The sequence below is a fragment of the Lipotes vexillifer genome, unplaced genomic scaffold (assembly GCF_000442215.2).
Source record: "Lipotes vexillifer unplaced genomic scaffold, Lipotes_vexillifer_v1.1 scaffold230, whole genome shotgun sequence".
In the NCBI taxonomy this organism is placed as follows: domain Eukaryota; kingdom Metazoa; phylum Chordata; class Mammalia; order Artiodactyla; family Lipotidae; genus Lipotes; species Lipotes vexillifer.
In genome coordinates, this window is record NW_006775143.1 from 8,002,444 (window position 1) to 8,030,045 (window position 27,602).

A 27,602-nucleotide genomic window follows, 5' to 3' on the forward strand; every position below is an offset into this window, starting at 1 on the left:
TAATATGGTAAGTTTATCTTTAATGTATACGTTACATTGTCAAAAAGTCAATCCTGATACCAGTAAGATATCTTGACATGTTTCATGTCCAAGGGTATAAATAAACTAATTCACCTTCTTTGCTGTACCTCTCAGATATTAAAAAATAAATTTAAGTCAAAATAGTTTTAAGTATCCTAAGCAAATATACCTCTCTGACATTTCAGGCACATTCTTCATCAGTCTTTGCTATTGGTTATAATTAGTTATCATTTATACAAAAAGTGAAACAAAGTCTGTACCTTAATTACACTCATCAGTCAGAATACGAATTTTGAGGTAACTTGATGAAAACATTTTTGAAAGTTTAAACCTACCTCTTAAACTATATTTATTTAATGAATTTATCTAGCATTCCAGTGCCCAGAGTTTCAAGTTCACATCTGAGGTGACTTTGCACTCCCTTAGTTTTTCATTATAGAGGTACCATCTTGTCAATGACCTGTTTTCATTGATTCACAGGGGAACAGGGAACGGGTCTGTCAGGAGAACGGACAGTGGAGTGGAGGGGTGGCGACGTGCAAAAGTAAGTCAAATGCCACTTAGTCCCCAAAACGATACTAAGGACACAAAGATAACAATGTGGCCACATTTTCTTTATAAGTCATTTTTGTAAGTCAAACCAATAGAAGGGTGAAACACTGTGGTGGAGATTAATGATTAAACTGGAATAGAGCACAAGATTGCTGACCCTGGAATGGCAAACATTTTGTTTAGAAACTAGTTAATTATTGAGTTTACCTGCCTGTTTATGGGTTTTTCCCCAAAATAATGATAAATTAGAAGGCTTAGAGCTGTTGCCTTGGTAACAGTCCTGGGCAATACTGACATCTTCTTAAAATGATGTTGGTACCACTGTCCAGTAAATGAATATTCACACTGTTCGTGGAACTTTCATTAACTCATTGTATGAGAACAGTCAAGTGTATTTAGCAGGATGTGGGTGAACACAGGTGACTCTGTTCCTAGGATATGGCTCATATTACTCCTCTGCCGAGAGACAATGTACGTAAATACAATAGTTACAAATCAATCAAAACGGCAGGCTTAATAATGTTTTTCTCTTAATAATTCTGGAGGAGTCATCAAATTTTCAAACTAGAAGGGGCCTCTGGAATAATATAGTCCAGACCCTTGAGTTGACCAATGAGTGAAAACGGGCTGGGAGAGGGCAAAGTGACCTGCCCAGTATCAGAAATGAAGTTAGTGGCAGAGCTAACACTAGGACTTGGGGTACCTGAATCTTTGTTCACTGTTGTTTCAACCATACTGTCTAGTACAGATTAATCAGTTGATTTTGTATGCAATAGGAATCTTAAGTCTTTTAAGCAATATTATATGGCTGAAATTCAATGGGGAATATGACTTTTTAGTTCTAAAAAAGAACCGTGTGTGCGTGTGTGTGTGTACATAAACACATACATAAACATTGAGTAACATCTCAAGTCACAGAAAGGCATCATTGGGCATTCCCAGTAATAGCATTTTTTTTATCTCAGTTGTTCATTATCAAAAAGTGTGTGAATGTACATGCAGGGGTGAAAGGAGAGGAGAATGAAAAGGAAACACCTATGTCTGGAATAGGAAACTGCTATGGTGTCGGTGAGGGGATTGTTTCCGTCTTGAAGCAGGTTTAATTCAAACTACAATGATAATGGTTTGAATAGTTTCTCTCTCTGAAATGCAAGATAGTAAGAAAATGTTCTGTATGGATCCTGTTACTCTGTGGTCTTCTTTTCTTTTTCTTTCTAAATTATTAAATAAGTGATACAAGTTCTTTGCAGAAGGAAAGAGGATTGGGAAAATCACTTAAGATGAAGCTTTCCTTTTTTCTTTTTAGAGACCAAGTGTGATGCTCCACTTGGGTTTCTGAATGGGAAAGCGGAAGTTGAAAACAGTACTGCTGGACCCAGCGTGGTGTATTCCTGCAACAGAGGCTACAGCCTTGAAGGGGCACCCGAGGCCTCCTGCACGGAAAATGGGACTTGGAGCCACCCAGTTCCTCTCTGCAAACGTGTGTGTTGACCTTAGGAGGGGATTAAATCAGATTCAATTTTCTAATTAGTTTCCCAAATGTCTAAACCATGGTGGAAAATTCACCTATAGGTGAGATTGGCCCAGAGAAAGAAATCTGTGCATATCCAAACCAAATACTATGGGGTATTTCTTTTAACATCTTTATTGGAATATAATTGCTTTATAATGTTGTGTTAGTTTCTGCTGTATAACAAAGTGAATCAGCTATATGCATACATATATCCCCATATCCCCTCCCTCTTGTGTCTCCCTCACACCCTCCCTGTCCCACCCCTCTAGGTGGTCAAGACCGAGCTGTTCTCCCTGTGCTATGCAGCTGCTTCCCACTAGCTATCTATTTTACATTTGGTAGTGTATATATGTCAATATTACTCTCTTACTTCGTCCCATTCTCCCTCCCCATGTCCTCAAGTCCATTCTCTACATCTGTGAATTTATTTCTGTCCTGCCCCTATGTTCATCAGAACCATTTTTCTTTTTAGATTCCATGTATTTGTGTTAGAATACAGTATTTGTTCTTCTCTTTCTGACTTACTTCATTCTGTGTGACCAACTCTAGGTCCATCCACCTCAGTACAAATAGCTCAATTTCGTTTCTTTTTATGGCTGAGTAGTATTCCATTGTATGTACATGTCACATCTTCTTTATCCATTCATCTGTCGATGGACACTTAGGTTGCTTCCATGTCCTGGCTATTGTGAATAGTGCTGCAGTGAACATTGTGGTACATGACTCTTTTTGAATTATGGTTTTCTCAGGGTATATGCCCAGTAGTGGGATTGCTGGGTCATACAGTAGTTCTATTTTTAGTTTTTTAAGGAACCTCCATACTGTTCTCCATAGTGGCTGTATCAATTCACATTCCCACCCATAGTGCAAGAGGGTTCCCTTTCCTCCACACCCTTTCCAGCATTTATTGTTTGTAGATTTTTTGATGATGGCCATTCTGACTGGTGTGAGGTGATACCTCATTGTAGTTTTAATTTGTATTTCTCTAATGATTAGTGATGTTGAGCATTCTTTCATGTGTTTGTTGGCAATCTGTATATCTTCTTTGGAGAAATGTCTGTTTAGGTCTTCTGTCCATTTTTGGATTGGGTTGTTTGATTTTTGATGTTGAGCTGCATGAACTGCTTGTATACTTTGGAGATTAATCCTTTGTCAGCTGCTTCATCTGCAAATATTTTCTCCCATTCTGAGGGTTGTCTTTTCATCTTTTTTATAGTTTCCTTTGCTGTGCAAAAGCTTTTAAGTTTCATTAGGTCCCATTTGTTTATTTTTGTTTTGATTTCCATTTCTCTAGGAGGTGGGTCAAAAAGGTTGTTGCTGTGATTTATGTCATAGAATGTTCTGCGTATGTTTTCCTCTAAGAGTTTTATAGTGTCTGGCCTTACATTTAGGTCTTCAATCCATTTTGAGTTTACTTTTATGTACGGTGTTAGAAAGTGTTCTAATTTCATTCTTTTACATGTAGCTGTCCATTTTTCCCAACACCACTTATTGAAGAGCCTGTCTTTCCTCCATTGTATACTCTTGCCTCCTTTATCAAAGATAAGATGACCATATGTGCGTGGGTTTATCTCTGGGCTTTCTATCCTGTTCCATTGATCTATATTTCTGTTTTTGTGCCAGTACCATACTGTCTTGATTACTGTAGCTCTGTAGTATAGTCTGAAGTCAGGGAGCCTGATTCCTCCAGCTCCATTTTTCTTTCTCAAGATTGCTTTAGCTATTCGGGGTCTTTTGTGTTTCCATACAAATTGTGAAAGTTTTTGTTCTAGTTCTGTGAAAATGGCTGTTGGTAGTTTGAGAGGGATTGCATTGAGTCTGTAGATTGCTTTGGGTCATTTTTCATTTTCACAGTGTTGATTCTTCCAATCCAAGAACATGGTATATCTCTCTTATCTATTTGTATCATCTTTAATTTCTTTCATCAGTGTCTTGTAGTTTTCTGCATACAGGTCTTTTGTCTCCTTAGCTAGGTTTATTCCTAGGTATTTTATTCTATTTGTTGCACTGGTAAATGGGAATGTTTCCTTAATTTCTCTTTCAGATTTTTCGTTGTTAGTGTATAGGAATGCAAGAGATTTCTGTGCATTAATTTGTATCCTGCTACTCTACCAAATTCATTAATTAGCTCTAGTAGTTTTCTGGTAGCACCTTTAGGATTCTCTATGTATAGTATCTTGTCATCTGCAAACAGCGATAGTTTTACTTCTTTTCTGATTTGGATTCCTTTTATTTCTTTTTCTTCTCTGATTGCTGTGGCTAAAACTTCCAAAACTGTTGAATAATAGTGGTGAGAGTGGGCAACCTTGTGTTGTTCCTGATCTTAGAGGAAATGGTTTCAGTTTTTCACCATTGAGAATGATGTTGGCTGTAGGTGTGTCATATATGACCTTTATTATGTTGAGGTAGGTTCCCTGTATGCCTAGTTTCTGGAGAGTTTTTATCATAAATGGGTGTTGAATTTTGTTAAAAGCTTTTTCTGCATCTACTGAGATGATCACATGGTTTTCCTCCTTCAATTTGTTAATGTGGTGTATCACATTGATTGATTTACGTGTATTGAAGAATCCTTGCCTTCCTGGGATAAACCCCACTTGATCATGGTGTATGATCCTTTTAATATGCTTTTGGATGCTGTTTGCTAGTATTCTGTTGAGGATTTTGGCATCCATGTTCATCAGTGATATTGGCCTGTAGTTTTCTTTTTTTGTGACATCTTTGTCTGGTTTTGGTATCAGGGTGATGGGGTGAAGTTCTATATTTTTAAGCCTTATATTATCATTACTGAAAACCCAGCTCCAGCAGGGCTAATGCTCCACCTTCAAAGAAACAAACTCAGAAAAGAGGGAAAATACCAGTACACATTTTCTTTTATTTTTAACAGCAAATCCATGCCCTGTCCCTTTTGTGATCCCTGAGAATGCTGTGCTTTCTGAAAAGGAGTTTTATGTCGATCAGAACGTATCTATCAAGTGTAGGGAAGGCTTCCTGCTCCAGGGCCAAAGCATCATCACCTGCAACCCTGACGAGACATGGACACAGACAAGTGCCAGATGTGAAAGTAAGTCAACACATGGGATCCAGTGAATTTCATTAGTAGGAAGTGTTTTCTCATCTTTGGGAGATTATTTTCAATCAGGCAACTTACATGTAGATATTTATAACTCTGTCTTATCATGGTCATCAACTTCTGTCTTGCTACTTAAAATTTTTTTTTTTTAATTTGAAATCCAAACATAAAAACACAGTCCAGAACTAGACTAAAACCTGCCTGACCAGAATTTACTGAACAGGTTTTCAAAACATGCTCTTCTAAGAGTGAGCAGGATATTAAATCTAAAATACCTTTTTTTCTCCATGCTATCAGAGTCCCTAAACTCTCCTTTAATGGGCTATGCATGCTTTGCAATACAAAAATTATTTCACCGTGGTTCTCCAGCTTGAGCGGATATGAGAACCACCTAGAGGGCTTGTTAAAAACAGATTGCTGGGAGACTTCCCTGGTGGTCCAGCGGTTAAGACTCCGTGCTTCCAATGCAGGGGACCGGGTTCAATCCCTGGTCAGGGAACTAGATCCCACATGCTGCAACTAAGACCTGGTGCAGCATGCATGCATGCATACGTATGTAAATGAATAAATATTAAAAAAATTTTTTTTAAAAAGCAGATTGCTGGGCCCATCCTAGAGTGTCTGATTCAACAGGTCTGGAGTGAGGCCTGCGAATTTGCATCTTTAACAGTTTCCCAGGTGTTGCTGATGGCAATACTGCTGGTGCTGGAACCACAACTGGAAAACCTCTGGGCTAGCACCATGCTGATACCTAACACACAGTCTGGCAGCATCTCTTGCTGCCTTGTGATAACTCTTGACATTATTCTGCTTTTTTAAATATTTTAATTTACATAAGCATTTGCTATTTTTTTCTTTTATTGAAGTATAGTAGATATACAATGTTGTGTTAGTTTCAGGTGGACAGTATAATGATTCAGTTACAAATATCTATATATATATTCTTTTTCAGCTTCTTTTCCAGTATAGGTTTTTACAAGATATTGAATATAGTACCCTGCGCTATTTTATATATAGTAGTGTGTATCTGTTAATCCCAAATTCCTAAGTTATCCCTCCCCCTCCTTTCCCTTTAGTAACCATAAGATTGTTTTATATGTCTGTGGGTCTGTTTCTGTTTTATAAATAAGTTCACTTGTATCATTTCTTAGATTCCACATATAAGTGATGTCATATGATATTTGTCTTTCTCTGTCTGACTTAACTTCACTTAGGGTGATAATCTCTAGTGCTGCAAATGGCATTATTTCATTCCTTTTTATAGAACTCTTGACATTTCTTAACACACATAAAGCATCTTTCCTGCCCAATATCCTGCCCTCCTTTGTGGTCCAGGCTACTCCCTCTACAGCAGTCAACTAACAAATATTCATTGAGTCTAACCAGATGTGAGGTAATGGGCTACATAGTATAAAACGATGTTATGCCTACAGTGGTTTTCATCTTCGGAACACTTGCACTTTAATTAATGAGATTTAAAATGCGCATATGGGGGCTTTCCTGGTGGCGCAGTGGTTGAGAGTCCGCCTGCCAATGCAGGAGACACAGGTTCGTGCCCCGGTCCGGGAAGATCCCACAGGCCGGCAGAGCGGCTAGGCCTGTGAGCCATGGCCGCTGAGCCTGCGCTTCCGGAGCCTGTGCTCCACAACGGGAGAGGCCACAACAGTGAGAGGCCCGCGTACCGAAAAAAAAAAAAAAATGTGCATACGAAGGCCATGGGGATTCTGAAATCGGAGAAAACCTGGGTTTGAGTTCTGTCCTCAAAACTTTCTAATTCTAAACTTATGCTAGTGCCCTAACTTCTCTGAACTTTGGAGTTCTCATTTGTAAATAGCACCAATAATTCCTATCTTATAGGTTTGTTTTGAAAAATGAATTGGTATATATTTGTGATATGTCCTGATAGGAAGAGCTGTAAAATAGCCCCAAATCCTTGAATTTTCAGCTAGCAGCCTACTGCAACATTAGAATTTTGATTTTACTCCAGAAAAGTGTGTATCATACTTTTAGCTGGGATTTGGGTCCCAACTCCTTAAGAAATCTACCCCTAGTGAAGTGGGAAGAACTAAGTATGTATAAGCCTTGACTGTCTAGGCTCCTTTAAAGCCATCAGCCTGAACTAAAGCAGGCCAAGTGGCACGATTCTACCCACATATCCTCACGTTGGCCTTAGCTCCCGGAGACTTACCACTCAGGGGACTGGAAGCGAGAGCCAGGAGAGTCATGCATTTATTACAAATGTCCCTTCAGTGCATGCTTAATTATTCCTCAGTATTCTTGAGAAGATCCGGGGTTGCCTAGGAGAGGAGACAGTTTCCACAGTTGTTGTCCTCAATCCCTCTTTTGCATATTCTGTTAGACAGGAAGTCTTTGGCTTAGAACAAATATCCTTCCTGAGGGACCAAAGCAGCCACCTTCCTCATCCTTTTCACCTCATCCTGCTATTTATCACTACAAATCAGTGATTAAAATTTAGTGTGTATGAGAATCCTCTGGGGAGAGTATGTAAGATACAGACTAAAGAGCTAGAAAGCCCAGAAGTTTGCATTTTTAATAAGAACCCAAGCTGATTCCCACATAGGTGACCAGAAATCCGTGCTTTGACAACCATGTCTGTGAACCATCAAGCTCACTCGTATCTTTTTACATGCTGTTCCCCCAACCTGGAAGCAGTAGTCCTCTGATCCACTCAAGCTTTATAGCCTGGTCCAAAGGCCACTGCCGTTGTGATTCATACCCTGACAATCCTAAGCATAATTAGTTACATTCACCTCAATTTTTCTACAGTATGGCATCTAATATAGCTCTTTTTAAGTTGTACGACAGTATTTCTTTGTCTATCTTCACCCATTTGTCTGAGCAAAGGTACAGCATTTTCTCAATTTATTTCTTTCCAGTTTCTGGTACACAGTATGCGTTGATACATATTGGATATCTGACTGATTGAATTAATGTTTTTAACTACCTTAGAAGGAAAATAAAATTTAGAAGAATCAGACAAATTGATCATCCCCTCTGACAAGATTTTAATAGCATTATGACCACAAAGTGACCTTTTAGAAGCCAGTTCATGAAGACTCATCTAAAAGTTAGCCTTATACAAACTGGATACTAATGAGAGTCCTGACTCCAATCCAGTCCTTGTCTTGTGAGACACCACAGAAAAACTCTAGTTATCTAGTTTATTCTCTTGTAAAATTCTCAAAGCAAAATTAGGTATAAACATTTTTATTTAAATATCCAGTACATGTGCTTTTAAAAGAGAGGATTCTCCTTCAGTCTTACACTTTCCAAAAGAAGAGAGTCACTGCTTTACAGTCTTGGAAAGAGGGAAACTAATGTGAAACCCTGAATTTCATAAACCTCATCAAGCTGTGTAAATGGAGTATCTTTAGGCTGGAGACAGTATTCATTCATTGACTCATTTTTTCAAACATGTATCGAGAGCCCGTTGTATGCCAGGCACTGTTCTAGGCACTAATAAAACAGCCAGGATGGAATCTGCAGTACTACAGTTCATGATCTTTACTCTAAAGTGGTGGACTATAAGTAATCCCCATGCTTCTTCTCTTCTCATTTGATAAGCATGCTGCATTGAAGTTCTTATACCTCTTTGGCGAGGTATAAGAAGGCAAGACTTACTGCCTTGAGTATAAAATAGCTCAGCTTCAACATATGAATCAGAAGACAAAACCGTTGATTGTACATCTGATTTTTCTAGAGAGCAGCAGGTGATGCTTTTAGTTTCTGGTGTCTTTTAGATATTATGTAGGTGAAAAGGTTACCTTTGTGTATTTTGTCTTTCCTCTTTAAGTCTTAGAGGTGAAACTGTGTCCTCTCCCAACCGCTGGCTGGGTTAGTAGCACAAGCTTAATTATATTTTTGGTTTTCCTATAGAAATCTCATGTGGTCCACCAACTCATGTAGAAAATGCAATTGCCCGAGGTGTACATTATCAGTATGGGGACATGATCACCTACTCGTGTTACAGTGGATACGTGTTGGAGGGTTCCCTGAGGAGTGTTTGCCTAGAGAATGGAACCTGGACATCACCTCCTGTCTGCAGAGGTAAGGAAATATTTGAATGGTTAGTTCTTACTGAAGCTGTAGGAAAATGTATATGGCAGTCTGATATTGCCAACAACTAGTATGCATGCTATTTTATCTTTCCTTGGCTTTCAGTCTTCTTTTAACATGTGTGTCATTTTTCTTAACTTTATGAGTTTGATTTTTGAAGGCTTGCACACAGACCTCTGGCCCGGCACACGGCCCATTTCTGAGTCAATCATGGCTCCTTACGCAAGTCTTCTCTCCAAATCTTGGAAGTGTTCTCCAGCTGCTAAGGGGAGCTGTGTCATGTCTGGGCCATGAGGGCACCTCCTGGACACTCAGGTCTTTCAACACAGATTCCAGTTCTACTCGTCCATCCTGAGCAGACCCCTGAGCCCCATAAGGGATGAGGCAGCCCACCCAGCGCATTCCATGTTTACACGAGCTGTCTCTTTACTTGCTGGATTGAATTTGCAAACCTAAGGATGAATTTTTTTGAGTGCATTCAACAATATCTTCTCGGGGACTTCCCTGGTGGTGCAGTCATTAAGAATCTGCCTGCCAATACAGGGGACATGGGTTCGAGCCCTGGTCCAGGAAGATCCCACATGCCGTGGAGCAACTAAGCCCATGAGCCACAACTACTGAGCCCGCAAGCCCCAACTACTGAGCCCGCACGCACCTAGAGCCCAGGCTCCACAACAAGAGAAGCCACCACAATGAGAAGCCCGCGCACCGCAACAAAGAGTAGCCCCTGCTGGCCACAACTAGAGAAAGCCTGTGCGCAGCAATGAAGACCCAACGCAGCCAAAAATAAATAAATAAATAAAACTAAAAATAACAATAATAATATCTTCTCGGGGGTGGGGGGAAGGTTTCTATGTTGAAAATTCTGCAAAATGGAATGAGGTAGATAACGAGATATCCTAGTATGTCCTTCTACAACTTACATTTCTCTAATAAGATAGGCTACTTTTTTTTTTACAAATCATAATAATTATTCCATTCATTCTACAAATACTGAAAGTAAAGAATTCTGCCACTGAACAAGACAGACAGCACCAAGGAACTAAAAGAATAATCAGGTTGTTAGATGGGTTGTCCACATGGCCGTGAGGACAGTGGTCAGATTTGGATTTGGGGTGAAAAAAGACCAAAGTCTTTTTTTTATTATTTTATTGTTGATTTTTCAATTTTATAGTTGATTTACAATACTGTGTTAGTTTCAGATGTACAGCAAAGTGATTCGTATATATATTCTTTTCCAGATTCTTTTCCATTATAGGTTATTACAAGATATTGAGGGAATTCCCTGCCGATCCAGTGGTTAGGACTCTGCACTTTCACTGCCGAGGGCCCGGGTTCAATATCTGGTTGGCAAACTAAGATCCCACAAGCCCGCATGGTGCGGCCCCCCGCCAAAAAGAAAAAAAAAGATATTGAATATAGTTCCCTATGCTATACAATAAATCCTTTTTATTTATTTTATATATAGTATTGTTTATCTGTTAGTCCCATACTCCTCCTCCTCCTTTCCCCTTTGGTAACCATAATTTTGTTTTCTTTATCTGAGTCTGTTTCTGTTTTGCAAATAAGTTCATTTGTATTATTTTTTAGTTTCCACATATAAGTGATATCATATAATATTTGTCTTTCTCTGACGTACTTCACGTAGTATGATAATCTCTAGGTCCATCCATGTTGCTGCAAATGGCAATATTTCGTTCTTCTTTATGGCTGAGTAATATTCTATTGTGTATATGTGTGTGTGTGTGTGTGTGTGTGTGTGTGTGTGTGCGCGCATATATATATGGACACTTAGGTTGATGGACACTTAGGTTGCTTCTTGGCTATTGTCTGTTGTCTGCTATTAGCTATCGGCTATTAGCAGCTATTGTCTGCTAATAGCTATTGGCTATTGTCTGCTAAGAACACTGGGGTGCTTGTGTGTTTTCATATTACAGTTTTTGTCTTTTCTGGATATATGCCCAGGAGTAGGATTGCTGGATCATATGGTAACTAATATGGTAAATTTAAAAAAATTTTTAAGGGACCTCCATACTGTTCTCCTTAGTGGCTGCACCAATTTACATTCCCACCAACTGTGTAGGAGGGTTTTCTCCACACCCTGTCCAGCGTTTATTATTTGTAGACTTTTTGATGATGGCCATTCTGACCAGTGTGAGGTGATAACTCATTGTAGTTTTGGTTTGCATTTCTCTAATAACTAGTGACGTTGAGCATCTTTTCATGTGCCTGTTGGCCATCTGTATGTCTTCTTTGGAGAAATGTCTATTTAGGTCTTCTGCCCATTTTTAAATTAGGTTGTTTTTTTTGATATTGAGTTGTATGGGCTGTTTGTATATTTTGGAAATTAAGCCCTTGTCGGTAGCATCATTTGCAAATATTTTCTCCCAGCCCATAGGTTGTCTTTTCATTTTGTTTGTGGTTTCCTTTGCTATGCAAAAGCTTATAGGTTTGATTAGGTCCCATTTGTTTATTTTTGCTTTTATTTCTTTTGCCTTGGGAAACTGACCTGAGAAAATAGTGCTACAATTTATGTCAGAGAATGTTTTGCTAATGTTCTCTTCTAGGAGTTTTATGGTGTCATGTCTTAAGTCAAAAATGCCAAAGTCTTCAGTGACTTTGGGGGCAGGGAGGATTGAGGAAATCAGTGAATGAAAGGCATGAGCCTCAAAAGAGGCAAGGGTTATTGCAAGAGAAAGGAGATTAATTGTCTGGAAGCAGCAGTGAGAAATGAGATCACCAACACATGGGTTGTAAGAGTATGTGCAAACTCCTCTTCAGAGGGATGCTGAGGAGGTGGTATCCTCAAGGAATAGCCCAGGTGTCACTTAAAGTCAGAAGTCAAATGAAAGTTGTGTGTTTGTTTACTTGTTTGTTTGTTTCTTCACTTGTTTAAGATAGTGTGGGACAGTGGTATCACCAAAGAGCTACCGGCCATCAAAGGCCTCCTTTGGAAGAGAATTTTCGCATCTTCTAGAAGGGCACTTCCCCGGCCCAGATCAAAAGAGACTATCTTTTTATATAAACCGCCTTGTTCCCTCCTTCCCTGAATCCTCAAATTATGAAAATGTTGATAGTTACAGTCTCAGAACTACCCAAGCTTGTTTGTGCCCCTCCTGAGCCCCTCATGCTCATCCCCAACCGAATCTTGAGATTGGGTTTTGTTTCTCTTCCTTAAAACTCGATTCAAGGAAATACCATGAAATGTAAATAATCAGTCCTATTTTCCGACAACCACCCTTCCATAATTCCCTAGATTTATGACTCATCCTGCTTGTTTTCCAGCTGTATGTCGGTTCCCATGTCAGAATGGAGGTATCTGCCAACGCCCAAATGCTTGTTCCTGTCCAGACGGCTGGATGGGGCGTCTCTGTGAAGAGCGTGAGTCTGTCCTCAAATCTTACTTTGAGTCCCAGTGGTTAGCCTAGAAGTTGCCAACTCAGGGGAGTTACCAGGAGCTGGCTTTACTAGTGGCAGAAATTCACTGGCTTAAATCCCACAGCAGACCAGACAGAGGGCCAAGGGCTGATTTACATATGTCATTTAGTTGCAGAACATCTAGAATATCAGTGATCTTGAAAAATACAGTTATCAAGATCCATCCAAAGCTGTCTTCATCTGCCTCCTGGCACAGATTTCCAAGAACCTTCTTGGGAAGGAGCTTATAATAGAGGGTTCCACAACCTTGGTCTTCCTTTATCTCACTTCTGTTTATGTTCCGTGCCACTCATTGCTACAGTTGGTATAAATTCATGGCATTGCATAACATTGTACTTTTCAGGTAAGATTTGGAGCCCACCATTAATTAAGGGTAGCTCTTCCCAGTTAAGAAAGTAAGGAAAGTTGGTACTCTCATATCTGTACAGTGCTTGATAAATTAACATAGAATTTTGATCCTCATGGAAATGCATTTAAATTTGAATTTCCAAAAGAATGTAAATGAATGGTTTTAATTTTTTTCAATGTCTAAACTATACTTTGTTTCAATATCTTAAAAAATATATATGTCTGGATAAAATGATTTCATGTTTCACTGGGAATGTGTAAATCACATTGAGTCACCAACGTGATGGCCATTGGTCTATATCAGTTCTTTTTAAGGCCATTTTATAAGAGATTCTAAACTGTAACTATTTCAACTAATCTAGAAAGGAAAATATAGGATGGAAATCAATGTAGGCTGCTAACAACTCACCAAAGCAGGTGTTCTCACAGTGATTCAGAAAGAAGAGAATTGCATTTTTCCGTCCTCTTCTCTCCAATCCTGCCTCCCCACTTAGGGCTCCCACACACGGCCTGCTATAATGCTAAGGATCCAAAGACTCGGGAAGCATTTATCCTGGGGTAACAACAGGCTTGGCTTGGTTCACTGAAGATGTGCTGGTAATGCATTAGAGCAGGCCTTCCCAAGCTTTACTGTGCATACAAAACACCTGGGAGAAGTTCAATGCAGATTCTGATTTGGTAGATCTGGGTTGGGACCTGAGATTCTGCATTTCTAGCCAAGTCCTACATAATACCAGCGTTTTGGGTTTGAGAACCGTGCTTTGAGTACCAAGCCAGTAGACAGTCTCACTCCTTTTAAATAGACTACACCTCTTTACAGAGCTCAGTAATTTCTAGTAGGAGAAGTGATTGCCGTGGAGGGTGTAGGGGAGGCCTCATTCAGTCACCATCGGGCCTCAGCTCCAAGAAAATAAAGGCTGAGCTGTCCCATCACTACTAATGTGTTGCCAACACCAGCCCACGGAAGAGCTTATCTGACTCCCATTCTCACATTTAATTAAAGGCAAGAAGAGAATCTCGAGGTAGCCAAACCCTCTTAGAGCATTTTATGTAATTTGTAATGGAAATTTGAAATGATAACAAGTGGAGAACACTCTGCTTAGTTTGTGAAGAGAAAGCAAGGCACTTAGCAGGCATCGATTATGGTGTGTCCTCTCGGAAAGAGGGCATTTGGCATTAGAGTCATTACATCAGGTAGAGGGTCCGGACTGACTTTCTGGATTGTGTTTTCCCAATGATACTGATTAATAGAGCACATACGGAGGATTATCTAGTGGGTCATCCAAGGTTTTACTCCTCCTGGAAAATGTTTTTTGAACACTTGAACATATCTGAGTGTGTGTGTTTTGATCAAATCCTTTTTTATCTCCTTTCTAGCAATCTGCATTCTTCCCTGTCTGAACGGCGGTCGCTGTGTGGCACCTTATCAGTGTGACTGTCCATCTGGCTGGACAGGGTCCCGCTGTCACACAGGTAGGCCTCCTCTCAGGGTTTGTTTTCTTGGTGAGTTGACTCCGTGAAGCCCTAGAAGACACTGATGAGTGTGACTTAGATTCAGAGGTGGCAGCGAAACAAAAGGGTATCAGAATTTCTCAAGAATTCCTCAAGGGACTTCTGTGGCGGTCCAGTGGTTAAGATTCCACGCTTCCAATGCAGGGAGCATGGGTTCAATCCCTGGTCGGGGAACTAAGATCCCGCATGCCGCATGGGATCTTGGTTGAAAAGATCCAAAAAAAAAATTTTTTTTTTAAATCATTCCCCAAGGTGGTCCCTTGAATGGCGGTCTCAATGCTGAACCTATGGCTGCCTCAGAGACACCTCTCGGGGTCGTGTGACAAAAAAGAGCATCTGAGTCGACTCAGTTGTCAGTCTTCTTCATGTCATTTGCTCTATTTTGCAGAATGTAGAGGAAACATAATGCAGAAGTTTGGAAGAATATTTATTTTAATCTCTATGGAGCTAAGTCACTAAATTCGCAGTACCTATCTAGAAAGAACAAGGCTCTCAACAAATACAATTTAAGTTAAAGTGAAAAAACTCAACAAGAGATGGTTCCTTATCATGGAAGGCAGTAACAAACTGTTGTTGATTTGTTGGTGACAAACATGTCCCGTTAGTAACCCTTGTCTATCTCAAATACGGGCATTTATCCCACTGTACTTTGATATCTGTTTACTTGCTTGGTTATTGATCTTTCCCTGCCCTCACTAGATTTTATGCCACCTGAGGGCAGGGATATTCCTTTGTGATCTTTATATCTTCAGTACCTAGCATAGTACCTGCATGTGATAGGATTTTCAGTAATTGTCTAATAAATCAATCAGTTTAAAATGATAGACTTTCTGACCTTTTTAATGTCCTAATTTTCAGGCAACTATTAAAAGCAAAGAACTTGCTATATTTATTTAACACTCCACTATTCCTCCTGTAAATAATACGTGTACCACCTCCTAGTGAGGTTAATTGTAAAGTAGAACAGGCTGACACCAGAGCTTGTCATGAGCTCTGAGGCTGGGGTGACCATATAATTTTAGCCTCCAGACTGGGACGTTTTTGAGAATGAAAGGGGCACTATTAATAAGTAAGCCAGGGAAATGGTAGTGAAAGATAAAAAGGCAAAATCAGACGTGCAGCCACCCCACATAAAGCCAAAAGTGAGGCATCCATGAGTGTAGGAAAGGAAAAATGTGATACCGGAGGCTAAATTTGAAGGTTTTATTTGAAACTCTTACAGCAATCTATTTGGTATTTCTTTATTACAAATCAACCTTGGTATTTATCTATATTTCTCATGCATACAAAATTGAACCTACCTGCAAACCAGCCTTGCCCTTTCCCAGGCATCTTATCTCTGCAGGTGGTGGCATCATGCTTCCAGATGGAGACATCCTCCACTCTCCCTCCCCTTCATCTGAGATTACCAGTGTCAGCACTCCTTCTGTTCCTTCCTGCACAGTATCTCTTGCATCTTACTCTATCCCCACTATCACCAGCTAGTAAAAGACCTCTCCTTTGGATCACCGCCAGAGTCTGCTACTTGACCTTCCCATCTCCTCTTCCAAAACAACACCATTACACACTACCTTGGGCATGAATTGCCCTTTTTAAGAACCTAAGATGGTTGCCTGTTGTCTTCACATCCAGCCCAAATTCTTCTGACTCTCAGACTGGCGTCAGCACACCTGATACACCTTACTTCCCATCCTGCCAGTTACATCCTGTCCCCTGCAGACGTGGCTTCCTCTAACTATTGAAACTTGACCCAACCTCCAAAGCCCTGCCTAAGTTTCCCCTTGTCCCTAAACTTGCTCTCTACCACGATAATCTATCTTCTAACATTCCATGTCTATAGATATTACACAATTAGCTGGAACCATGCCATTTAAAGCTCAGTTGATCTGATTTATTTGTATTTCTTTTAGCTCCTTAGCTCCCTAACTGACATTAAGCACCTTAGTGACATGAGCCATATAGTCTTTTTTTTCAATCTTGCTGCAGCTACCTCAGCCCATATCCCACTTATACCCACTAAGTATTGATATTAAATATACCAAAGTGTATAAAACAGGAGCTCCTGCCCTCCAGAATCCAATGTAGAAAATAAGAAGGGATACAGAGTGGCCTATAAGTAGGTGACTAGAGGCTAACTGAATTCTCTAAAAGGACAACAGTGAAGATGGGTAAACTACCCAAGTGCAGACATTCAGAAAAGGCTTTCCAAGCACAGAATCAAAGGAAGAGGAGTCACCAGGAGGAGCCCGTTCTAGCCAAAGGCATAGAAGAGCAGCACAAATGTGATCAGCAAAACAGAGCTGAAGCCACAGAGGCAGTGGAGGGGTGTGGCTGGAAATGAAGCTGTAAAGATGGGCAGTGCCAGATTAGGAAGCGCGTTGCACGCCAAGTTCAAGATGCTGGGTTATGTCTTCTGAGCCACAGAAGCCACTAAAGGGTCTTAAGCAGGAAACTCATGTGATCAGGTTTTCTTTTTGAAAAATGATTTTGGCAGCAGTATGGAGACTGCCAAGACTTAAATTAGGGAGACTTGTTAGGGAGTTATCAAAGCAGAATTGGCAAGAGGTTATGAAGTCTAGAGAAGTGAGGACGACCAAAAAGGATGGATTGGAGAGAAGTTAGGGAGATGAATCAACACTACTTGGTTATAGATGTATTGTAGGAGGAAAGGTCTGAAGAGTGTCAAGACTGATATTTCCAGTTTGGGCCCCTGAGTGGAAGGTGGTGCCGCTCCTACCCTTGAGATAGAGAGCCCAAGAGGAACAGGTTTGAAGGTACAGAAAAGGAGTTAAGTAAGTAAGGACATGCTGAGTTTGAGGGGCTAGTGGAACATAAAAGGGAGAGGTCTGACAGGCAATTGGATGATGGTTTAGGTTCCCAGAAGACTCATCTACGTTGAAGATAGAGATATGTCAGTCATCATTGGAAAACATTCATGGGGGAGAAAAAGTAAGTCTTTGCAGAAGACACGTAGCATGAGAAGGTGGCCCAGAATAGAACGTTGGGGGCACCCATGTTATAGGGAAGGAGGAAAGTGTTAGGCTTTTAGGCAGAGAAGTGAAAATAATAAAAAAATTTGTTAGGTACCACTAAATCATCATGCTCTTGAAAAAGAGTAATTTTTTAATATATATATTAGCAAGCAGATATGGAGAATTAGTTGTGGATTATTGGGTTTTATTTTTGCTATTTTTAATCCTGCTTTATTTCATAATTTCCTTTTTGTTATATTGCGAATACGCTCATTCTGTTAGCTTGCTCGTCAAGAAAGCTAAGGACAAAGACTGGTGTTTCCCTTCTTGTCCTCTCTCAGTGCTTATCCAGTGCCTGGATTGCTGACGTTTTTCCCCATATTTTATGAATGAGTGATTAGAGAAGTGACATTTCTTTACCGCTCACCAAAGATGAGCTTTTCCTCTGGGGAAGCCTGCCCTTTCCAAGCTGTAATGAGGCTGAAATCATGAGACTTAAATGTGTCTCGTTTCCAGCTTTCTCCCAACAGACATTTTCTTTTTTCTTTGATACGTCAAACTGACTGGTCTTCATCAGTTTTTAGTGTCCTTAGGTTTTTTAACAGATAGGTTCATGCAGATGAAGTGTTTGACTCTGAGACTAAGGACTTGTGAGAACGTTGTCTGCTTAGTAAATCTCTGGGTGTTCACTCAGGGTTTCACCTGTGGCTAGTTTTTAACTCTACCCCAGGTTCTATAATTCCAATGGTAAAAGCCATGAAATACGTTTCCTAGCAAACACAAAGGGCTTTTGAATCATCTGTCATGCTAGACAATCTGTGTGCCTGATCTGTTGTCGTAAGAGTTGATGTCTGATGTAATGACTTCATCGGTCATAGAGTTCAGTGCTGGCTCCCTCCAGAGACTTACAGTCTCATCGAGTATTTGAATAATTTACAGTTCAAAACAGTATGTGTCAAATTGGTTGAACAAATAAAAAGATTAAAGAGAAAAATCAGTCGACTCTGAGTTATAAGCAAAGGTTTCAGTATGTAAGTAGAACTTAACCTGGGGCTTAAATATGAAAATGGACTCGGTTGGAAGGAAAAAGGGAGGTGGTACCACATAATGACATGAGGTTGAGCAAAGTAGCAGGATGCTATCCATGAGGAATGGTGGCGTCTGGAGCAGAAAGCAGAGTCAAATCTTATTCTGCCTGCCTTCATGGGCATCTTCAGAATTGCTCGGTATTCATTAAATAAATACATGAATTTTTCATCCCAGCTGTTTGCCAGTCTCCCTGCTTAAATGGTGGAAAATGCGTAAGACCAAACCGATGCCATTGTCTCTCGGCTTGGACAGGACATGACTGTTCCAGGTAAGACAACCAAAAACTACTATTGATCTGTAACTTAATTACGGAGACTGAAATTCAAGTTAGTTAAGTTGTCTCAAGAGCCAGAAGGTACCTCTAGTTTGAATGTAAGCATTTTGTATCCAAAACTATCCATTTTGAGATATTCCCTAAATTTGAACTAAAGCCAAACGAAGAAGTGTTAAGGCCTGACAAATAAAACAACGATTTCTCAAAAACACATATGTGTTACAGCACATATACTAAAATTGGAACAACACAGGGAAGATTAGCATAGCCCCTGCGTAAGGAGGACTTGCAAATTTGTGAAGCGTTCCATATTTTTCCCCCCCAAAAAAAGAAAAAAGCGTTAATTAAACAAATAAGTTAACTGCCTTCTTGAACAGAAGATTTCACCCTTCATATGCAAGGATGCAAATAAATAACAAACTCAATATGTTTTATTGATGTTCATTTCTATTCCTGTTTATAATAAAAAATAGAATTGAAATTGATGATAAGGAATGTTTATTTTTAAAGTCAAAATTTTTGTTTCATATTTTTTATGGTATATATAGTCAGTATTTAACGGACTACAAGAAAATTTATGTAAAAATATGTTCTAGCAATTGGTTTCTCATTTCTAACCAGATAAATATCATAGTTGAGAAAAGATTATCACAAAAATAAATCAAAGGAGAAATAGTTTGAAATAATTTTTTAAAAATAATAATAATTTAAACTTTTTTATTGAGGTGTAATACAACATTATATTAGTTTAGTATATTAGTACAACATAGTGATTCAATATTTGTATGTATATATTGCACAGTGATCAGCACAATAAGTCTAGTTAACTACGTAAGTCCATGTACATAGTTATAAAATTTTTTTCTTGTGATGAGAACCTTTAAGATCTACTGTCTTAGCAACATCAAATGTGCTATACAGCATTACTAATTATAATTGCCATGTTATACATTACATCCCCATGACATTTATTTTATATCTGGAAGTTTGTACCTTTTGACTCCTTTCACCCATTTTGCTCACCCGCTACCCCCACCGCTACCTCTGGCGACCACCCACCTGTTCTGTGTATCTATAAGTTTGGTTTGGGTTTTGGTTTTAAATTCTACCTACAAGCGAGATCATACGGTATTTGTCATTCTTTGACTCATTTCACTTAGCATAATGCCCTCAAGGTCCATCCATGTTGTCAGAGTTGGCAAGAGTTCATTCTTTTTATGGCTTAATAATATTCCATTGTGGTGTGTAGGTGTGTGTGTGTGTACACACACACATATTTTCTTTATCCATTTATCCATTGATGGACACTTAGGTTGTTTCCATGTCTTGACTATTGTAAATAATGCTGAAATGAACACGGGGGTGCAGATATCTTTTAGAGTTAGTGTTTTTGTTTTCTTCAGTTAAATACCCAGAAGTGGAATTGCAGGATCATATGGTAGTTTTATTTTAAATTTTTTGAGGAACCTCCATACTGTTTTCTACAGTGGCTGTACCAATTTACATTCCCACCAATAGCGCACAAGGGTTTCCTTTTCTCTACATCCTCAACAATGCTCGTTATTTCTTGTCTTTTTGATAACAGCCATTCTAATAGGTGTGAGATGATGTATAATTGTAGTTTTAATTTGTGTTTCCCGATGATTAGTGATGTTGAGCTTCTTTTCATGTACCTACCTGTTGGCCTTCTGTATGTCTTCTATGGAAAAATGTCTATTTGGATCCTCTGCCCATTCTTTAATCAGATGGAGTTTTTTTTGCTCTTGAGTTGTATGAGTTCTTTATATTTTGTGGATGTTAACCCCTTACAAGACATATGGTTGGCAAATATTTTCTCCCATTCAGTAGATTGACTTTTCATTTTGCTGATGCTTTTCTGTGCTGTGCAAAATCTTTTCAGTTGGATGTAGTCCCACTTGTTTATTTTTGCTTCTGTTGCCTTTGTTTTTGGTGTCAAATCCAAAATAAGTCATGCCAAGGCTGACGTCAGGGAGCCTACCACCTATGTTTTCTTCTAGGAGTTTTAAGGTTTCAAGTCTTACATTCAAATCTTTAACTCATTTCGAGTTGATTTTTGTGTATGGTGTAAGATAATGGTCTACTTTCATCCTTTCGCATGTGGCTGTCCAGTTTTCCCAGTACCATTTATCGAAGAGACTGTCCTTTCCTCATTGTATATTCTTGGCTGTTTTGTTGTAAGTTAACTGACCATATATGTGTGGATTTATTTCTGGGTTCTCTATTCTGTTTCATTGATCTATGCATCTGTTTTTATGCCAGTAACATGCCATTCTGATTACATATTGCATCATACCATTGACAAAATATTTTCAATATTAAAACATTGTCCTCACAAATATTGCAATGTTGGAACATCACCAGCTCTATTTTAAAACTTTTAATATACATCATGGTATTACATCACTTAGATTTGTATTTTGTATATTTACTTCCATCTTATAGGAATCACTAAAAACAAATGGATATTTCCATATTGATTTTTTAAAGTTAACTGAAAAGAGCTTTTATTTTTCCATTTCCTTTTATTTCATTTCGATTGGAATATCAAAGTCAACTTGCAAAGACAAAAATCTATCTAAATACAAACTTAATTAACAAAACAATCTGTCTCATGCCCATGAATTTCTTCATATCACCTCAAACATATGCCATCTCTGCAGAGAAAAAAAAAAAAACTGAACCCAAAAGGACAAATTTGGATTGTACAAGTATATTTAGAAGTTTCCAAGATAAAGATGATCGTTTTACCTGAGAGCAGAGTCGAAAGAACTTGAAGTCAAACTGGAGAGAATTGCTGGGAAAAAAGAGAGCAAAGAATAGAAGAGAGAGAGAGAGAGAGAGAGAAAATAAAAGGAGTAAGGGGCTTCCCTGGTGGCGCAGTGGTTGAGAGTCCGCCTGCCGATGCAGGGGACACGGGTCCGTGCCCCGGTCCGGGAAGATCCCCAATGCCGCAGAGCGGCTGGGCCCGTGAGCCATGGCCGCTGAGCCTGCACGTCCGGAGCCTGTGCTCCGCAACGGGAGAGGCCACAATAGTGAGAGGCCCGCGTACCGCAAAAAAAAATAAAATAAAAAAATAAAATAAAATAAAAGGAGTAAGAATGACAGTGACTCAAAAAGGAACAGGAAATATTTGTAACATTCTTATAATTTTAGACTTTATGTTTCAACTACTTCATTTTACAGATAAGAAAAGGAAACTCAGAGTTTGCGCGATTCCCTAATATCGAAATACAGTTGACCCTTGAACAGCATGGATTTGTTTACCTGTATGCAGATTTTTTGCAATAAATCCACAGTACAGTGCACACGATCTGGTTGACTCTGTGGATACAGAGCCACAACAGCAGAGGACTGACCAAATGTAAAGTTGTACACCAATTTTTGACTGCTGAGAGGGTCAGCGCCTCTAACCCCGACATTGTTCAAGGGTCAAAGGAGCTTTTTCTTGACCAGGGGAAGGGTAGTTATCAGCTTATGTTAAAATACTGTCTATTAATAAAGATAACACAATCTTCTAGATATTTTTATGCAAAAGGTTGATAAAGGAATCCCAAAAAATGATGGCAAATTCACCTTAGAGGCATTTCCCACATTCAAGGAAAGGTCAACCCAGAGGCCTCAGTAGCCCCCCTGCCCCTCCTTATGCTGTGATGGGTTTTTCTAGGAGACCTGACTAGCTAGGACTCTCTTACTGCAAATCTAACTGGCTTAAGCAAAGAAAGGAATCTGTTATCACAATAATGGAATCGTGTATGGAACCCAAAGACGTGGGTTGGCTCAGCATCAGGACGACCAGACTGAGTTCTTGAAAGCCATCTGAAGTCTCTCACCTCCCGTCTCACCTCCTCTCTCCAGCATCTTCTCCATGGCTCTCTTGCTGCAGGGTGCTTTCCTCTGCTGTTCAGTTCTCATGGAAGGACAGAACTGCTTATAGAGCCCACATTTTACCTGTCACACTCCAGCATCTACAGAAATAGTGTGCTGACCCAGTTAAAAAATCCAGGAGAAGAACTCACGAGTCCAGATTGATTCAAGGGCCACCGTGGATCGATCAGTCAATGGTGATCCTAGGTTAGGTCATGTTATACTAACGTGAAAAGTCATTTTGCTAAAACTTTTACCACACCTTTGGGTAAAGAGCAGAAGAGACTGGCAATTCACTGAAGAAAGAAAAGTGGAGTATAATTCCCTGAAATGGGACGGGGAGAAAGCTTTTCTGAGAAATCAAAATAATAAATGTTTACAAATAATATTTATTTCCTTATCTCCCACGAGATTGAGTGCCTTAAAGATCGTCTCCCTCATACTTAGTATAGGCACAAAAATTGATGCTCAATCAATGCTGGTTGACAGAGCAGTCTCTGGGCATCTGTGACAGCTGGTGGAGTAACACCCTGTGGCATTCATTAAATCCCTCATCCTGCATCCTTCTCTGATGACGAATAAGACTGACCCAGTTTTCTTCCCAGATAGCTCAATCCTTAAGGAAGAGACTGTTTCCTCTGATCTCTGTGTGCAGAAAATGAATCCTAAACAAATGCCATAAATAAAAACCATAGACGGGGGCTTCCCTGGTCACGCAGTGGTTAAGAATCCACCTGCCAATTCATGGGACACGGGTTCGAGCCCTGGTCTGGGAAGATCCCACATGTCGCAGAGCAACTAAGCCCGTGCGCCGCAACTACTGAGCCTGCGCTCTAGAGCCCACGAGCCACAACTACTGAGCCCACGTGCCACAACTACTGAAGCCCGCACACCACAACTACTGAAGCCCGCACGCCTAGAGCCCATGCTCTGCAACAAGAGAAGCCACCGCAATGAGAAGCCCGCGCACCACAACAAAGAGTAGACCCTGCTCGCCACAACTAGAGAAAGCCCACACACAGCAATGAAGACCCAACGCAACCAAAAATAAATTTAAAATTTTATAAAAAAAAAAAAAAAAACACCCACAGACGGTTTACGCTGTAAGAGACCTTCAGATTCACCAAGTCCAAACCCCTCATTGTACAGATGAGCGGATTATCAAACAGGAAACTAGTGACAGAGCCAGGACTAAAACTCCAGTGTGTTGATTCTCACATCTTTTCATATGTTAGCGCTTTCCCTCCATGTCCCTTTGTTTTCTCAAGGAATGGCCCCCATCCATCCAAACAACGTCATAGATGATGCCCAGGTATCTGAGACTTTCATTTGCGTTTTAATCAGCCCCCAAATAGCTGTTCCCCCTTCAATTCAGTCTTTTCTGTTGAATCTCTTTTTGTTGTTGTTGTTCCAGGAAAAGGAGGACTGGCTTTTAACCACTGCACAACCAACCAGCTCTCCTAAAATGCAGGATCATCTCTTCCTGGCAGTCCTGGACATCCCAGAATTTACACAAAGACATTCCAACACGGTGCTGGGTCTTGTCTTGTTTTAATCAACTTGTTACTTTTGGTTTACCTTTGTATTTTGTGTTATATTTTGTTATTTCTTGTGACATACTTTCTTTTTTTAAATATGCCTGTATTTTCTATATAAAAATATATTAAATAGATGCTGCTCCACTCTCACAAAATGTACATATTCTCCTGTCTATGGGGAAAGTTCCTGATACACATTTTTATTCAGTTACTTAAAATGATTTTTCAATTAAAATATATTTTGCTACTAAATAACGTTTTGCTGGATAGTGCCATTTTGTGAGGTGGCCCGGGAATAATGAAGAGGATTCATGATCTATGCCACTAGCATATTATGGGATTCCACGCAGTGTACTGAGAAATTACAATAAAGGAGACCCCCTCATGCTATTTCTATCCTCTCTACCATATGTGTAACAGTAAAGGTTTCCTTTTATTTAATCGGAAAGTAACTATTGGACCTACTACCCTCCACACAAAATGCTGTCCTGGTGCTGAGGGCAGCCTGGCTAATTCCTTCACCAACATTTGGAAGGCTGTAGGCATCAACTTAGTGGATGGGGGAAAAAAGCATAATGACCATGGTTCACAAGATAAAGTGCTCCCCCTTCCTTCTCACAGCTGGAATAAGAAATGCAAGTACTGGAAGATCACTGCTTTGGGAGAAAGGAGATTGGAATAAAAGAACAGGGAAAGGGAAGGAAAAAGGCAAATGAGGAAAATTCCCAGACCTGTGCTCCTGGCTCCACCTGCAAAGAAAGAATTGAGTTTTGCCCAAGGCAGAGCTGAGCTGCTTCTCAGACTCCACTGCTTCCCCTAACTCCATCACTATCCTTCTACCAGGATAAAGACCTCCTCAGGCTTCTGGGGGGGGCGGGGGGGAAGCCAGAACACTAGATTTTGTTTCAAGTAGGAAAATCCCAGTCAACTCACCTCCATCCTCTGGGAGAACTGCTTGCACATAGGGCACGGGGGCACACTGTAGCACTCTGAAGAAACACAGGAACAATGAAAAAGATCTTGATTGTCCGAGTGGTTCTCTTCACCGCCTTCACTTCCCTCAGCCATTGAGCCCTCTTCCTTCTTTCTTCTGACATTCACTCTTTTGACCAATCTTCCATGCTTATGAGTATTCCTTTTATTTAATTTATACCCCATCAACTTCCAAATTATATTGATTTTTGTCATTTATAATCATAAAACTATAAAATAAAGCTCAAAACCTAAATAATAAAAAGAAAGATGGTACCAGAAATTTTTAGCTAGGAAAAGCTACTGCAGTTGAAAACAAAACACAGTTCTGAAAGTGTACCTACTACACAGAATTTGTATTGGGTTACTCTGAATAGATTAAAAGATCTATACTGCACAGTAAGTCAAATTAGTTGCATTATGCAGACAGAATAAGGAAGTAAAGCACCATACGAGTGAGGTTTGCAAATGATATGAGGTTCTACAAATCTAGAAATATGATTCACAGGGAAATAATACTAAAAGTATTTGAAGAATTTTTTTTAATTTTATTGAAGTATACTTGATTTACAATCTTGTGCAAATTTCTGCTGCACAGCAAAGTGATTCAGTTTTATATGTATATACATATATATGTATATATCCTTTTTCATATTCTTTTCCATTATGGGTTATTACAGGATATTAAATATAGTTCCCTGTGCTATACAGCAGGACCTTGTCGTTTATCCATTCTATATATAATAGTTTGCATCTGTTAACCCAAACTCCCAATCCATCCCTCCCCCACCCCCCCTCCCCTTTGGCAACCACAAGTCTGTTCACTATGTCAGTGAGTCTGTTTCTGTTCATTTGTGTCATATTTTAGATTTTGCATATAAGTGATATGTGATATTTGTCTTTCTTTGTCTGATAAGTATGATAATCTCTAGGTTCCTCCATATTGCTGCAAGGGCATTATTTCATTTTTATGGCTGAGTAGTATTCCATTGTACATATACCACATCTTCTTTATCCATTCATCTGTCGATGGACATTTAGGTTGTTCCCAGGTCTTGGCTATTGTAAATAGGCTGCTATGAGCATAGGGGTGCATGTATCTTTTCGAATTGTAGTTTCTTCCAGATATATGGCCAGGAATGGGATTGCTGGATCAGACGGCAACTCTGTTTTTAGTTTTGTGAGGAACCTCCGTACTGTTTTCCATAGTGGCTGTACTAATTTACAGAACAATGTTATTTTTTAAATCTCCATTACTAAATATATTCATAGTGAATTCTTAAATTTCTAAAAAAAGAAATAAGGGTGTTTGTCCAGCATTACTAAAGCATATCTGTTTCAAACCAACTATAACCAGTTCTGTAGTGAACCATTAAATGCTTCCCTTTAAACCAGAAACAAAGCAGAAAGCCTATCCCCACTGATCTTGAACATTATTCTGTGAGTTCTAGCCAAAGTAATAATACATAAATTTATAAATAAAGGGTATAAAAATGAGAAAATTAAGAGTCACAATTTTCGTTTTGGCAGAAAACACGAAGATATACCTTCTAAGATAAAAACCAAAGGCACGAAAATCTATTACAAAATTAAAGCATAATAAAAAGCTGCAGCAATTAAAATAGTGCATGCTGGATCAAGAAACAGGAAAGCATCAATATGAAAATCTGTACCTACAAATTTAAATATTCTATTTAAAAACTCAGTCATGAAGAAAACACCAACAACCAGTGGAATTTTTGTTGTAAAATATTAGAAAGTAAGAGAGTGACTGGCATTAGACAATTGGTAAAAATTTGAAAATCTTTTAATTTGTATTCTCACCACATAAAAATAAATTCAAGGTGGATTGGGGAGTTAAATATTGATATTAAAACCATAAGATGGTTTTTAGAATTAATTTTTCTCAAAAATTTAAAGGCTTAAAAGAACCTTCTAAGGACTTCTCTGGTGGTGCAGTGGTTGGGAATCTGCCTGCCAATGCAGGGGACACGGGTTTGAGCCCTGGTCTGGGAGGATCCCACATGCCACAGAACAACTAAGCCTGTGCACCACAACTACTGAGCCTGCGCTCTAGAGCCCGTGAGCCACAACTACTGAGCCCACATGCCACAACTGCTGAAGCCCGCCCGCCTAGAGCCCGTGCTCCACAACAAAAGAGGCCACCGCAATGAGAGGCCTGCGCACCTCAACGAATAGTAGCACACGCTCGCCGCAACTAGGGAAAGCCTGCACGCAGCAACAAAGACCCCAATGCAACCATAAATAAATAAATAAATAAATGTATCAAAAAATTTGAAAAAGAACCTTCTAAACCTAGAAGTTCCAGAAAAATTACAGC

The 27,602-nt window shown here is 39.5% G+C and overlaps 1 protein-coding gene across 1 annotated transcript in view; it reads left to right on the top strand.

The window, feature by feature from the left end:
• The window catches only part of SVEP1 (sushi, von Willebrand factor type A, EGF and pentraxin domain containing 1), a 186,639-nt gene extending 162,201 nt beyond the window's left edge, over positions 1-24,438 (top strand). The window contains exons 41-48 of the mRNA XM_007449809.1: positions 502-565; positions 1,880-2,053; positions 4,971-5,147; positions 9,054-9,224; positions 12,519-12,614; positions 14,397-14,492; positions 18,767-18,860; positions 24,166-24,438. Of these exons, the coding sequence (XP_007449871.1) occupies positions 502-565; positions 1,880-2,053; positions 4,971-5,147; positions 9,054-9,224; positions 12,519-12,614; positions 14,397-14,492; positions 18,767-18,860; positions 24,166-24,187 (894 nt within the window). The 3' untranslated portion in view covers positions 24,188-24,438. The remainder of the gene's footprint in view (positions 1-501; positions 566-1,879; positions 2,054-4,970; positions 5,148-9,053; positions 9,225-12,518; positions 12,615-14,396; positions 14,493-18,766; positions 18,861-24,165) is intronic.
• The last annotated feature ends 3,164 nt before the right edge of the window (positions 24,439-27,602 follow it).